Source organism: Nicotiana sylvestris, chromosome 11 (assembly GCF_000393655.2).
Source record: "Nicotiana sylvestris chromosome 11, ASM39365v2, whole genome shotgun sequence".
NCBI classification, from domain to species: Eukaryota; Viridiplantae; Streptophyta; class Magnoliopsida; order Solanales; family Solanaceae; genus Nicotiana; species Nicotiana sylvestris.
Genome location: NC_091067.1, coordinates 89,499,122 through 89,515,571, shown reverse-complemented (window position 1 = coordinate 89,515,571; position 16,450 = coordinate 89,499,122). Strand labels below are relative to the sequence as shown.

At 40.7% G+C, this 16,450-nt stretch overlaps 1 protein-coding gene across 1 annotated transcript; it reads right to left on the bottom strand.

Moving 5' to 3' along the window:
* Positions 1-15,844: 15,844 nt before the first annotated feature.
* On the bottom strand, positions 15,845-16,144 carry LOC138881310 (uncharacterized mitochondrial protein AtMg00810-like). Its single transcript, XM_070161523.1, has one exon. It carries the CDS (start codon positions 16,142-16,144, stop codon positions 15,845-15,847), a length of 300 nt encoding a protein of 99 aa, XP_070017624.1.
* Positions 16,145-16,450: the final 306 nt, after the last annotated feature.

Genomic DNA, 16,450 nt, shown 5'->3' with positions numbered 1-16,450 from the left:
CCTGCCACATTACACCGATCTTCCAGTGAACCCCTGTTCCAAACTCATGAAAACCAGTACTATCCCCCTAAACCCACCTTAAAAGTTCCAGAGCCATATCCTTACACCCCTCATCTTGATCTCCCGGCAGAAACCGAGAAACCACCCAAAAATCCCGAGCATGAAGAGATGATCAGAAAGGTCAAAAGCCTAGAACAGTCGTTCCGAGATATGAGGGGCTTGGGAGGTCAAGTAAGTGTGGCCTATAAGGATTTATGTCTGTTCCCAGATGTTCAGTTGCCAGCAGGGTTCAAAATGCCCAAGTTTGATCTGTACTATGGGCATGGTGACCTAGTAGCACACTTAAGAGGATTTTGTAGCAAAATGAGAGGAGCAGGTGTAAGAGATGAATTGTTGATGGCATAGTAGATCGGCCTTAGAATGGTATACCAGACAAGATCACAACAGGTGGTATATATGGGACGATTTGGCCCAAGCCTTTGCTTGCCATTTTCAGTACAACCTCGAAATTATCCCAAACCGTCTGTCGTTGACAAAGTTTGAGAAGAAGCCCGGTAAGAGCTTTAGGGAATACGGATTCCGTTGGAGAGAGCAAGCAGTGAGGGTTGACCCTCCGATGAAAGAAAACGAGATGGTTGATTATTTCTTGCAGGCTTTGGAACCCACTTATTTCGGTCACTTTGTGTCAGCAGTAGGTAAGTCCTTTAATGAAGTCGTAAAAATGGGAGGCATGGTTGAAGAGGTACTCAAGTCCAACAAGATCATGAGTTATTCAGCGATCAAAGCGACCACTCAGGCCATTCAAAACGGTACTGGGGGTATGCTCGGGAAGAAGAAGAAGGAGGATGTTGCGACAATTGAGTCGGAAGCTTGGGTTGGATCTAGGAACCTTCCCCGTTACTACAACCAGCCGTGACCCTATCCCCAAACTTACCCCCACACTCCATATAACCCACCACAACACTATTACCCACCGCCAGATCCCCATTTTTCTGTCCATCACGCACAAACCTATGCCCAGCCGCCCGCTCACTAGCAATGGCGTGCGCCAGCTCCACAAAACCTATACCAAGCTCCACAAAATAACTACCCACCCCCAAAAGCCCACAGAAATCCTCCTAGAATGGGTTTTTGACCCAACCAAACCTTTAAGAATGAGAGGTTGCAGAAGCAAAAGACTTTCACTCCATTGGGAGAATCATATGCTAGTCTATTCCACAGACTGAGACAGTTGGGTATGTTGAATCCGATTGAGGCTAAATTGCCGAATCCTCCTCCTAGAAATCTTGACCGCTCGGTGAGTTGTGAGTATTGTTCAGGGGCCCCGGGACATGACACAGAGAAATGCTGGAAATTGAAAACAGCCATTCAAAAACTCATTGACACCAATCGGATAGAGGTCCAAGCTCCGGAAGTGCCCAATATCAATCAGAATTCCTTGCCATCCCATCATGAAACAAATATGATTAAGATAGTGCATAAGGTAGGGGAGCCTAAGAAGCCTTCGCAAACCGTCATGATGATTCGGGCTAGTGAAGCCAGGCTATTTGAAAAGTCAACAAGTAAGAAGTCTGTGATCAAGTTGAACAGGGCAAATAATGAACCATCTGTGAAGGTCAAGAAGGGGTCCTCATGTGACGTGCAGGAAAACATAAAAAAACAAAAGTGGTTGTGCCAGGAGCGACGAACAAGCCTGTGGTAATTGTGAAGGGCACCCCCACAGATCCTGTCGTTATCAAACTGGTAACTCAACTACCGATAGTCAACAACAAGGCAGTCCCATGGAATTATGAACGATTGACAGTGACTTACAAGGGGAAAGAGGTTAGAGAAGAAGTGTGTGAGACCCATGGTTTGACTCGATCGGGGTGATGCTTTGCCCCCGAAGAGTTGAGAAAAGCCAAGACCTCAAAAGATAATCCAGTGTTGGTAAAGAAAGCGGTGACTGAGGAAGAAGCAGAAGAATTTATGAGAAAGATGAAAGTGCAAGACTATTCCATTGTGGAGCAGTTAAGGAAGACACCAGCTCAGATCTCGCTCTTGTCATTATTGATCCATTCAGACGAACACCGTCATGCTTTGATGAAGATCTTGAACGAAGCCCACGTTCCTGACAAAATTTCAGTAAACCACTTGGAAAAGATAGCTAACAAGATATTTGAGGTAAACCGAGTCACTTTTTTTGATGATGAGTTGCCCATGGAGGGTACCGAGCACAATAGAGCCCTCTATCTGACGGTGAAATGCGAAGATTCCGTAGTTACTCGGGTACTGGTTGACAATGGGTCTAGCGCGAACATTTGTCCTCTCTCCACATTGAACAAGCTGAAAGTGGAGGATGAAATAATCCATAAGAACAGTATTTGCGTTCGGGGATTCAACGGTGGAGGGAAAGGTTCAGTCGGGGACATAGTGCTTGAGCTCACAATAGGGCCAGTTGAATTTACTATGGAATTCCAGGTACTCGATGTGGCTGTTTCTTATAATCTGCTATTGGGACGACCTTGGATTCATGCTGCCAAAGCGGTCCCGTCTACTCTGCATCAAATTGTCAAGTTTGAATAGGATCGACAGGAAATTGTCGTACACGGCGAAGATAATTTGTGTGTGCCCAATGATGCCATTATTCCGCTCATAGAGGTTGAGACGACAATGGGCCATGGGTTTATCAGGTTTTTGACACGGTAGCGGTGGAGAAAGTTCCTGAAGGGATGTGCGTACCAACTCCAGGGATAGCTGCTACATCAGTCATGGTAGCCGTCGAAATGTTGAAAAATGGTTTTGTACTGGGCAAAGGTTTGGGCGCATCTCTGCAAGGTATCATACACCTGGTTTATCTTCCTAAAAACTTGGATACATTTGGTCTGGGGTTCAAGCCCACAGTCGCAGATGTGAGAAGAGCTAGAAAAATGAAACAAAAAGCACGGGCATTGCCAAAACCAATCCCGCATCTGTCCAGATCATTCGTCAGGCCGGGTAGCAGAAAGCAACTGTTGTCAAAGGTTCATGGATCACTGATTGGTGCCGATGGAGACTTGGAGAAGGGGTTTGAAAGGTTATTCGCCGAGGTTAACATGGTTGAAGCGAGGTAAGGGTCCAACAAGGCAGATGTGCAATTCGTAGGACCTCGTGCAAAAGTCAACAACTGGGAAGCTACTCCTCTTCCTACCCAGAGGGAGTCTTGGTAGTGGGTTTTGATTTTCTTTTTGTTGTCTAGATTATTCCAGGGGCTGTAATTCAGATATTATGTTCCGTCAAGTTGGATGTGTTAAAACCCTGTTATCTTTAAATTCAATGAAATGCAATTGTTCCTTTTCCTTCATTTCTTCTAATTTTATTTTTGTTTCTTCTTTTGTACAGTTCTTTTTATGCTGATATCAATGACATGACATGCATGAGGAATCTTCGGCCCAGTTTTAAAAGCCAATCTAACTCTGAAATAATAATACAAGAAATTGAGTGTGATGACGAGTTGGAATTTGATGATAACGAGGCTTATGAAGAAATTAGTAAAGAACTAAGTCATTTTGAGGAAAAGCCCAAACTTAATTTGAACGATACAGAAGCAGTTAATCTAGGGGACCAAGATAATGTCCGTGAAACTAAAATAAGTGTGCATCTGGAACCTCAACTCAGGGAGGAGATAATTAAAGCGCTGTTAGAATACAAAGATGTTTTTGCATGGTCCTATGATGACATGCCAGGCCTAAGCACTGATTTAGTGGTTCATAAGTTGCCCACTGACCCGACATTCCCTCTTGTCAAACAGAAGCTGAGAAAATTCAAAACAGATATAAGTGTAAAGATCAAAGAAGAGGTCACCAAGCAGTTCAATGCCAAAGTCATTCGGGTCACCCAGTATCCCACCTGGTTAGCCAATGTCGTGCCTGTGCCGAAGAAGGATGGCAAGACCAGGGTGTGTGTTGATTATCGGGATATCAACAAGGCGAGTCCAAAAGATGATTTCCCGTTGCCGAACATCCAATCTTGATTGATAATTGTGCCAAACATGAGATTGGTTCTTTTGTGGATTGTTACGTGGGTTATCATCAGATCTTAATGGACGAGGAAGATGTAGAAAAGACGACATTCATCACGCCGTAGGGAACGTACTGCTATCGGGTCATGCCATTTGGCTTGAAGAATGCTGGGGCAACCTACATGAGGGCAATGACAACAATATTCCATGATATGATACACCAGGAAATCGAGGTGTACGTGGATGATGTGATCGTGAAGTCTAGAAAGCAGTCTGACCATGTCAGGGATCTGAGGAAGTTCTTCCAAAGGCTTTGCAGGTACAATCTCAAGCTTAATCCTGCAAAGTGTGCTTTTGGGGTGTCGTTTGGAAAGTTGTTGGGGTTCGTAGTCAGCCGCTGGGGCATTGAAATGGATCCATCAAAAGTCAAGGCCATCTAGGAATTTCCACCTCCGAGGAACAAGACCGAGGTGATGAGTTTGTTGGAGAGATTGAATTATATCAGCAGGTTCATTGCTCAAATCACGACAACTTGCGAGCCTATCTTCAAACTGTTAAAGAAAGACGCTGCGGTCAAGTGGACAGACGAATGTCAGGAGGCATTTGATAAGATAAAGGGGTATTTGTCAAATCCACCCGTGCTGGTCCCGCCAGAACCAGGGTGACCTTTGATTCTATATTTGACGGTTTTGGACAATTCATTTGGCTATGTATTGGGTCAACATGACATTACTGGCAGGAAGGAGCAGGCCATATATTATCTCAACAAGAAATTCATGTCGTACGAGGTTAAGTACACTCATCTTGAGAGGACATGTTGCGCCCTAACTTGGGTGGCACAGAAGTTGAAACATTATTTGTCATCTTATACTACATACCTCATATCTCGCTTGGATCTATTAAAGTATATATTTCAGAAGCCTATGCCCACAGGGAGGCTTGCAAAGTGGCAGATCCTGCTCACAGAGTTTGACATTGTCTACGTGACTCGAATTGCAATGAAGGCACATGCCTTGGCGGACCATTTGGCCGAGAACCCGATTGATGAAGATTATGAACCTTTGAAAACTTATTTCCCCGATGAAGAGGTGATGTACATTGATGAGTTGGAGCAAGTTGAGAAGCTAGGATGGAAACTTTTCTTTGATGGGGCTGCAAACATGAAGGGCGTGGAGATAGGAGTAGTACTTATTTCTGAAACAGGGCAGCACTACCCTGTTACGGCTCAGCTTCGTTTTTACTGTACCAACAACATGGCTGAGTACGAGGCATGCATTCTGGGTTTGAGGTTAGCTGTGGATATGGATGTCCAGGAAGTCTTGGTCTTAGGTGACTCGGATTTACCGGTGCACCAAATTCAGGGAGAATGAGAAACACAGGATTTGAAACTCATACCATACAGACAATGTTTGCATGATTTTTGCCAGCGGTTTCAGTCAATAGAATTCAGGCATATCCCAAGGATCCATAATGAAGTTGCTGATGCTTTGGCTACTCTGGCATCAATGTTGCATCATCCAGATAAGGCTTATGTGGACCCTTTGCAGATTCAGGTCTATGATCAGCATGCTTACTGTAATATGGTAGAAGAAGAACTTGATGGGGAGCCATGGTTCCATGATATCAAAGAATACATCCGGATGGGGGTATCCGGTACAGGCCACAGTTGATCAGAAAAGAACAACTCGACGATTGGCAAGCAGATTTTTCTTCAGTGGAGGGGTGTTATACAAAAGAACTCCAGATCTTGGATTGCTAAGATGCATAGATGCCAGACATGCCACAGTTATCATGACTGAGGTACACTCCGGAGTTTGTGGACCGCATATGAGTGGGTACGTTCTAGAAAAGAATATTCTCCGAGCAGGTTATTACTGGCTCACTATAGAGCGAGATTGCATCAGTTTTGTGCGAAAATGTCATCAGTGCCAAGTGCACGGAGATTTGATTCATTCCCTACCATCTGAATTGTATACAATGTCAGCACCATGGCCCTTTGTTGCTTGGGGCATGGATGTCATTGGACCAATCGAGCCAACAGCATCAACCGAACACAGGTTTATTCTGGTAGCCATTGATTATTTCACCAAGTGGGTTGAAGCGAAAAATTTCAAATCTGTGACCAAGAAAGCAGTGGTCAATTTTATGCATTCAAATATCATCTATCAGTTTGGGATTCCGAAGGTAATCATCACGGACAATGGTGCTAATCTCAACAGTCATCTGATGACGGAAACCTGTCAACAGTTTAAGATTATACATTGCAATTCCACCCCATATCGCCCTAAAGCGAATGGAGCAGTCGAGGCAACCAATAAGAACATAAAGAAGATACTACGGAAAATGGTGAAAGGGTCCATACAATGGCATGAGAAGTTACCTTTTGCATTGTTGGGTTATCGCACTACTGTTCGCACTTTAGTAGGGGCCACTCCTTATTTGTTGGTGTATGGCACGGAGGCAGTAATACCCGTATAAATTGAAATCCCATCCCTTCGGATTATCGCTGAGGCAGAAATTGATGACATTGAATGGGTCAAAACCTGCTTGGAGCAATTAAGTCTGATTGATGAAAAGAGATTGGCAGCAGTATGTCACGGCCAATTGTACCAATAGAGAATGGCGAGAGCATATAACAAGAAGGTACGTCCATGGAAGTTCGAAGTGGGTCAGTTAGTGTTGAGACATATCTTGCCTCATCAGGCTGAAGCAAAAGGAAAGTTCGCCCCAAACTGGCAGGGGCCATTTGTCATAACTAGAGTGTTGTCCAATGGCGCGTTATATTTGACAGATGTGGAAGAGAAATGTGTGGAAATGACTATCAATTCCAATGCAGTCAAGAGATACTATGTATGATTTCTTTGTTTGATTGTACTTGTTTGTATTTCGCATATTTTAAAGATTGAAATGACTAAGGTGTTTTGTTCTGCTATCTAAACACTTTATCCCTCGTCACCCCTTTTGAGCCTTATTTATTTTATTTCTTACCCCTCTTTCGGAATCAATAGCAAAGATCAGAAACACAAGCGTGAAAGATAAGAAAAGGAAAAGGAGAAAAGAAAAGAACGAAAGGGAGAGAAGAAAAATGAAAATTGAAAAAAAAGAGAAAAAAAAGAGAAAAAAAAGAGAAGAGAAAGAAAAGAATGAAAAGAAAAAAAAAAGAAAAAAACAACAAAAAGATAAAAAGAAATCAAAAAGAGAAAGAAAAGAAAGAGAAAAGAGAAAATCACAACAACAAAGTAATTCCTATATCATGAACTACGTTCGACCTGATTCCTTTTAGGGATACGTAGGCAGCCTCACGGTTCGATCTCATCAAACAAAAATTCAAAAGTCCCCGAGCAAGAAACTGGGGCAGAAATTGTGGTTGTTGTGAGAAACCTGATTCCGAAAGTTGTAACTTTAACCCATTTGAATGGTTTTGAGCCTTTTTTACTTTTTCTTCTTAACCCTGTCCAAAAGCCCACATTACGGTCCAAAGAAAGACCTTCTGATCAGTCTTTGGGAAATGCCAAGTCGAGCAAGTAAAGGTAATTCATTATCAGGGGCAACACTCTGATTTAAGCAGGAAAATAAAATAAGAGAGTCTTATTGGTGAAAACCTTCACAGGCACCATAAGGCGACGAGAGTTGCGAGAATTAAAATGAGAGAGTCTTATTGGTGAAAACCCTCACGGGCACCTTGAGGCAAAAGTGAGAAGGGTCTGTTGGTGGAAAACTATTTCAAGGCACCGCAGGATGAACAAGGACAAGGCTTAGGTAAAGTAATCAGGTCATGGAAATTCTGAGGCAACAAAGTACGGCAACTGAAAGTTGATTGGTTGGACAGATTGGGCCGATTAATCTGAAATGCATGTCATGATCATTGGTACCAGCCGTTCCACTCAGATAAGTTTCTTTTTCTTCATCCTTTTGTAGCAGTCATCTGGTTTCAGATTCTTTTTATCCTTAACCCCCAAAGTCATTGCATTTTATTTTCTTTTGGGCTTATTTGTAAAAGATGTTTTAATGTCGGTCTTGTCTCAATTAAGTGGAAAAGAATCTCAAATCTCACTACCAATTTCCAAAATTGCAAATCACAAAGTGGTTAGAGCATACTAAAGACAACATGATGAAAGGTGGGAGACAAGGATCACCCGAAGTTTCACCAGTGGAATGATTTGGTGGGAGATGCAAAGGTTCAGATAAAAGGGGTCAGAGGTGTGAAACTACAACATGGGTATAGAACACTCGATTTGTCAAAGGTCATGGGATTTGAATGTTGGTCAGAAAGTCAAAGCGGTTCAGGGCCAGTTCAGGAAAGTCATTCAGAAAAAACAATGCAGTGGAAAGATCTTCAGCAAGAATGCCATCAGCTAACCACCACTTTAAACTGACAAAATTTTCTTTGATTGAAACAGGGGCAGAAAACTCGTTTGTTTCGGAGAAACCTTCCATAGAGAAAGGCAGTCGCCAAACAAGTTTGATTTTTGATTTTCAGGACCCTCCTGGAAAATGGGACCTAGTTTAACGTTCAGAAATAACATAATCTAGCATAAATGTATCCCAAGGGAATATAAGTTGGCTTAGAAGTTTGCATGTTCGAGATAAGATTCAATTAGGAGTTTCCAGGATCCTTCTGAATAATGAGACTTAGTTTAAAATTTCAATTAGATAACAACATTTAGCGTAAGTTATGCCGTAGGGTAGTATAATTCAGCCATAAAAGTTGTCACTCTTAAGATAAGACTTGATGTTTGATTTTTCAGGACCCTCCTGGATAATGGGGAGTAGTTTAAGACCCTCTTAGATTACAAGATTTAGCAGAAATCACACCTGTAGAGGACATAACTTAGATTTTAAAAAATTGTCGTTTAGTTAAGAGTTGTCAGGACCTCCTGAATAATGGGATCTAGATTTCAATTCTTAGTAATACTTGGTAATATGATTTAGTTTTACACTCACATCTGTGCCCAACCACCAAACTGGGGCAGAAAAAATATCTTTGTTTTGTCTATTTTGAAGTCAGGAGCCCGCTTGGAAAGCAGGCAATACATTTCAAGCCAGCGGTCAGGACCCCGCCTGGAGAGCAGGGAATACATTTCAAGTCAGCAGTCAGGAACCCGCCTGGAGAACAAGGGAGCACAATTTAGGTTTTAGCTTTCAAATCCCATGTTTTGTCTATTTTGAAGTCAGAAGCCCGCCTGTAAAGTAGGGAATACTTTCAAATGCAGCAGTCAGGAGCCCGCCTGGAGAGTAGGGAATAAATCTCAAGTTAGCAGTCAGGAGCCCGCCCGGAGAGCAGAGAATACTTTCAGGTTCACCAGTCAGGAGCCCGCCTAGAGAACAAGGGAGCCCAATTTAGGTTTTAGCTTTCAAATCCCGTGTTTTGTCTATTTTGAAGTCAGGAGCCCGCTTGGAAAGTAGTGAATACTTTCAAATGCAGCAGTCAGGAGCCCGCCTGGAAAGCAGAGAATACTTTCAAGTTTAGCAGTCAGGAGCCTGCCTGGAGAACAAGGGAGTACAATTCAAGTTTGGTTTTTTAAATTCTTATTTATATTCGATAATGTGATTCGTTTTTACACTTACACATGGGCCCACACACCCAAACTGGGGCAAAAATTTTCTTTGTTTTTGTCTATTTTGCTGAAGTCAGGAGCCCGCCTGGAGAGCATGGGAATACATATCAAGTTCAGCAGTCAGGCACCCACCTGGAGAAAGGGAAGCATCTCAGTTTACAATTCAAGACGGCAACAAAGGAGTTTTACCTAGAGAATAGAGGACAATAAGGCAACAAGAAACACAAGAGCAAGTTTGAAGATCTAGATAGGATTTTGTAAAGCATAGATCATAGTCTAGTCTAGCTTCTTTTATTTTTGGCATGGTGTAATAAGGGGTTCAGTAAGCAGTAGCAACAGCAGCAACAGTGAAATCATAACTCCATGATAGTCCCAGCTACCAGACATTCCCGAACTACACTGACCTGATTCCTTTTTAGCCAAGGATATGTAGGCAACCTCGGAAGCAGGGTGCAGTCAAATCTTTCAAAAATGCTTCCCGCGGAGTATTCAAACGGGCAAAAATTGCTCCTATACGCTCACTTATCTTTACACGAAAACTCTTCATGTTTCCGGTCAAAGAGGGGCAGCTGTGAGCACGTGATTTTTCCCGTATATGAATTACTCCAACAAATTCAAAACAAAATAATTTCTTTCAGTGTTTGCAATTTTGTTGGATTTCGTGGCATTTTCTGTTAATTATTAGCATTTGTCTGTGCACGTTTATTTTATTTAATTCATGAAAAATACAAACAATATGTTGCATATGCATTTAGGATTTAATTTTATATTTTTATATTTTTAGATTAATTAGTAAATTAGTTTTTTTATAAAAAATGAAAATCACAAAAATAATTCATTTTGCATTTTTACTTTTAAATTTGAATTGTATAGTTTTTCTTTAATTTTAGGATTTAATTAATTATTTTAAATACCATGATGAGTGATTAATCTAATTGGGTAGGTTAATTTAGTTTAAAAAAAGTTATTATTAATTAATTTAGGTTTTATTTGAATTTTGAAAAGAAAAGAATTTTGAAATTGAAAAAGAAAAAGAAAGAAATGAAAGAAAATGTAAATTTGGGCTAAAACAAATCCAAATTTCCCCAGCCCAAACGAAAATTACACAAAACCCGGCCCAAACCCACGCCTTGACCCGGTCTGGTTCCCACCAATAAACCAAACGACGCCGTTTCATGGGCAACAGATCAGGACCGTCGAGGTTTCTTGATCGGACGGTCCTGAAGCTCGGGTCATGTGATATTTAAGTGTCCAAACGTTCCCCTACCCCCTCTCATCTCTTTCACCCGGCTCTCATCATCCCCGTCGGAACCGCCGGCCGGAAATCGTCTTCGCTGGCGGCGGTGCTCCGATCGACCCCTAACTTACACCAAATACCCACCTCCATCTCCACATCCCAGATCCGCACCCCTTTTCCCTCAAATCGAACCCCAACCGTTCGAATTTCAATTCGAAACCTCAAACCCTAACCGCCGTCCTAGAATTCCCAACCCCCTGACCGGCGGCACCGACTCCTTTTCCCACCACATCAACCCTAAATGATCATCGTAACCTCCTCATTCCAGATACCCAACCCACTACCCTCGAATATCCCCGGAGCTGTTCGAATCTCAAATAAGAAAAAAACCTTAGTTCCACAAATCCAAATACATAGGGTTTTTGACGGTTCTAGGCTATAACGACCTTTAATCGTGTGTTTTCACACGAAAACACCCGATTAAAGACTGTTCTTGTCAAGGAAGTTGACGGAGGCTTTAAATTGTTCCAAATCTGTCCGTTCCTTTAGGTATTTCCTTGGTTTTCATTACGTTTCTTTTGCTTATTTTCTTCTTTTATTGTCATCTGCTTCTTCATCTTCTTTTGGATTTCTTAGTGTTTTAAAGTCGTCCTTTTGTCCATGCATGAGTGCTCAACAATCCGCCTGTTTCATTTGGCTATTGCTTGAAATTAATTAAGTCACTACTTTTCTTTTGGGTTTTGGGTTTTGTCTTATGGGTTCCGGATTTTGCCTATGACTCATTAAATTGGGATGTTGAATTAAGGCTCAATATGAGCCTGAAATCTACAAAGCCGGAAGTGGATTTGGACCAATGACCCATGCTGGATTAGTTTAATACTGGGTCAAGTTAACCTATGATTCATGGGAATTTTACTAGGGTAAATAATCATGGCTCAAGAGGTAGTTTAGGAAATTAGGGAAGGGAATCTATGAGTAACAGAATTGAGAAGCTTTTAGGAAGCTGGGGAGGGGGACTGTTTAATAAATTGAAATTTGAACCAGGGGTAGTAAAACAAAAGAGAGAATTGAATAAGGGCTCCTAAGCTAAAATGAGAATTGGAGAAGGGATGAAATGAAAATCCGAAATCTTTTAGTTTCCCTACTTTCCTTGCCTATAAAGGAATCTCTATCTTGCCTTTCAAGGCAGACAGAAGAGACTTGAAAGAGATTAAAAAATTCTGAGAAAACAAAAATGGCTGAGAATTTTGAAACTGCACTGATTTCCAACATATTTCTTTGATAAAAACTGATCAAATTGTGTATCAACTGGGGATTTCTGGTCTTCTTCATTATTTAAAATCTCTAAAAGTCTCACATCTTGCACCTGGGTTGGGAGATGGTTTGGTTTTTGGTTTTTCTGGGTTTCAAGCTGCTATGAGGTCATTGTTGCATTGATACTGCTGTTATCTACTGCTTCTTCACCTCTTTTTCCTTTTCAATTTCCAGGTATATATTCTTTAATTCTGCCTAATGTAAAACTTGTTTCAAGTTTGATATGGAAATCTGGAGATTGGGAGCTTAACATCAACCTGTTCTTTGTCGTAATGTAGCTTTATTTTTCTTTAGAATCACGAGTTATTGGTGCATGTTCTCCTTTTGGTGATAGTATCTTTTGAGGGTTGAATTTGGTTTAGAATTAGCAAGAGATTCAATTTCCTATTAAATGTCTCATAGTTAAAGGCTTGGTATTGTATAACTGAACTTTATCATGATTCTGGACTATTACAAATGTTTGATTAACAGTAGGTCTAACCAAGTTTGGTTATATCTTGTATTCTTTTGCTCGGAATCTTAATTGAAGCTGTTGTTAGCCTGTTTCAAAGGCTGAAATTGAATTTTGTTTGGATATAAAAGCTCTAGAGTGATTCAGACTTGGGTGGAACATGTGACAACTAAAGGATCTAATATGTAGTTCATTTAAGTTTTGGATATCATGTTAGTTGTGTCAGGATAATGCTATGGGTCAGCTGAATGTATTTTTGGTTAAGTGGGGTATTGAGGTCATGTTTGAAGGGAAGGGAATAGTTCAGAATACTTTGGGAATAGAAGCAAATACCACTTTACTTTGTCGTTGATTGCGGGTATGTTCAAGTAGGATTTGTTGTTTGCAAACTCGGAATGTTATCTCATTTCACGTTTCATATCGTTTCTTAATTAAATTGTAAGTGATTAATTGTGCATTGGGCATTTTAGCTGGAAATGGTATTGCAATTTCGTAATGGTTAGTTAGTCATCATGTGCTCGAATAATTGAGATACAGAAGTAGAAGGTTAACTCCATTCCATGTTTCGTGAAGTGTTTTAATGGAATTACAAGTAGCTAATTGTGCATAAAGGAGGGTTTTAGACTTGGGCCTAATATTGACCCAATTGATGAAATTAAGGCCAGCCCAAGTCTGCTTGCGTGATATTCCCTTTTACTAATAAAATTGGGATCATGTCCGTTCCTCCATAATCTGATATCCCGCGTGCTCGGGGACTCGACATCGAGTCCAGCACTCCTCAACGCTCTCCAACGGTCTGGGCTCATGTTGGGCTATAATGAAGACCAACCACCTTTCTTCATACATAGAGCCAGTTGTTTGAGCACAAGGCTCTTTCGCATTATTTTCTAATCATCATGCCATCCTTTCGTTCTCTCTCGCGTCGTCCTGTTAGTCCAAAGTTGGTCCAAATTTTCAGTCCAAAGTAGTGATAATTTTTCCCCCTTAGTTAATTAGATTTCGCTGGTTAAGTCATGAGATGCGCCATATTGAGTAGAATATAGTTTCGGCCCTCAAGAGTTTAGTTCTGAATGTTCTTTAAAAGTGGAACCGAGGCGCGCCACGCCAAACAAAATCTTAAAATGCGTGGCCCCCGCTTAGTTGATATTTTAATCCTTAGAATTCGAGGAGTGCCATTTAGCGAATTTTCCATGGCCCTCGCAAAGCCGCAAAAGCTCTAGTTGCTTCAGGCACGTATTTTAATAATATTACCTTCTTAAACTCGGGTGTGCATTTCATGTGACCCAAATCAAATTTTAAAATATTGAATAAAATATGTTTAGGATTGCGGGTGCATTTCATGTGGCGCAATCCAAAGACGTGTTTTAAACGACTTTTAATCTTCTTTAAAAATTGAATAAAAGCGGTTAAAAAGTTAAAATCGGTACATAGGTTCATAAATGATTAAAATCAGATAATTAAGCCGAATATAACAGTTAAGCGACCGTGCTAGAACCACGGAACTCGGGAATTCCTAACACCTTGTCCCTGGTTAACAGAATTCCTTACTCGGATTTCTGGCTCGCGGACTATTAAACAGAGTCAAGCGTTTCCTCGATTCGGGATTCAACAAGTGACTTGGGACACCATAAATCTCCCAAGTGGCGACTCTGAATCTTTTAACAATAAATCCTGTTTCGATTGTACTTTAATTGAAAAAACTCCCTTATATACATTCCTTACGGGGTGTAGGTAAAAGGAGGTGTGACAAGCATGTCTTAGTTTTCATTTAAATTGTTTTAACTAGTTTTATTTCGATTGTGATGTATCTCGTCTAGTCTTGGTTTTTGAACAAATGCTTTTAATCGGATAGATGGAAAAATTGTAATTGTTTCTTTTTTGACAAGGAATAAGAATAGGAGCAATCTTCCTATTGAATTAGCACTTAGACAAACTGAAAGAGTCTGTGGAGAATTATTGGGGCTTCTCCAATTTCCTTCCAACTGGTGCTAGTGAATTGCTTGTATTTTTTGGGGAAATTTACTTTCTACTTCTCATGCAAGCTTTAACAGAAGAGTATGCTGCTCTTGAGGATAAAGTGAAACGTACGATAAATATAGACAACCTTTCGCCTTTAGCCAAGGAGTCTGTTCTTAGAGCTGCACTTGATCAATTGGGGAATGTCATTCAAGTCAAGTTTATACGAAGCTACCTTGAAATGAAAGGCATGGAATGCACTGCTTTAACTGAGATGTAGAGTGCAAAGCAAAAATAATAATCTCAAAATATAGGAGGAATAATGAACACTGTTAGAGTGCTTTAGGCACGTTTTGAATTTATTATCGTGATTATGTACACGTTCACGTGACATAACCACGATTTCCAAAATTAAATCCAAGGTATGCTTTCGCGCAACTTTGGACTCAACAATCATAATTAACAAAAGTGTGATTAATTGTATACACGTACGTGTGACATGATTCTTGACACGCCAAACAAAATGAATATACATACGCGTGATTTGTTTCAAATGAAAGCGGTAAAAGGTAAAAATGTATATAGGTTTTAAAACACGTAGTTAAACAAATTAATTAAGCCACGTATGATTAAAGCGATCGTGCTAAAACCACGAAATTCGGGAATGCCTAATACCTTCTCCCGGGCTAACAGAACTCCTTACCCAGATTTCTGTATTTGCAGACCATAAATAAGAGTCAACTTCCTCGATTCGGGATTTTAAACCAGTGACTTGGGATACCTTAAATTATCCCAAGTGGCGACTCTGAATCAAATAATTAATCCCATTTTGACTATCAATTTAATTAGAAAAACTCCTCTTATACTCCCTTTCGGGGTAGAAAAAGGAGGTGTGACAATCGTAAGCTCTTCAAGTAATCTGCATAGCCACACCAACTCCCCTACTACTTTGCTGAGTGCCCTGTTCTCTGCCTCTGCTGATGATAGTGAAATAGTCTCCTGCTTGTTGGATTTCCAGCACACAGGGCTATTTCCTAATAGAATTATGTATCCACTCACTGACTTCCTTGAGTCTAGGCAGAAAGACCAACCAGAGTCATAATAAGCTTTGACATTACATTTTGGATCATGTGACATGAAGATCCCCATGGTGGGATCACCCTTCAAGTATCTGAGTAAGTGAAAAGTTACTTTCAAGTGGGGTTCTCTTGGATCTTGAATGAATTGGCTAAGGTGTTGTACACTCTAAGCTATGTCCATCCTTGTGTTGGTGAGAAAGTTCAACTTTCTAATGAGTTTCCTATAATAGGTAGGATTAGTTAATGTAGTGCCCTCTTTAGCTTTCAACTTCACCATTGGATCAAGTGGTGAGGAAGGCTACTGTAAACCATATAGTTGTACTTCTTTAGCAGATCAAGCACAAACTTTCTTTGTGAGATTACAACTCCATCAGCCTTATAGAGTATCTCTAGCCCCAGAAAATAATGTAGTTTTCCCAAGTCTTTGATCTTGAAGCTGTCATGTAGGAATGCCTTCAGCTCCTCTATCTCCTTTTTATTTGTTCCTATCAAGATCACATCATCTACATATACTGCCACATATGTTGTTGACTTAGATATCTTCTTGTAGAAAAGTGAGTAATCATACATAGAATGAGTGTATCATTTACAACACAGTGTTTTACTTAATTTGGCATACCACTGTCTACTTGCTTGCTTAAGATCATACAACGACTTCTTGAGTTTACATACCAGATTTCCACTGTCTACTACTAAGCCTTGTGTCACTTACATATATACCTCTTCATGGAGGTCCCCATGAAGAAAAACATTATTCACATCTAACTGAAATATGTCCTAGCCTTTCTTAACTGCAGCATCTATGAGGGTCTTACTGTTGTTATTTTCACCACAGGGCTGAATGTTTCTGTGTAATCAATTCCAGCTTTCTGGGTA

What these genes read in the sequence shown, in the direction of transcription:
- LOC138881310 (XM_070161523.1), bottom strand. Translation starts at nt 16,144, where the DNA reads ATGTATGATTACTCACTTTTCTACAAGAAGATATCTAAGTCAACAACA.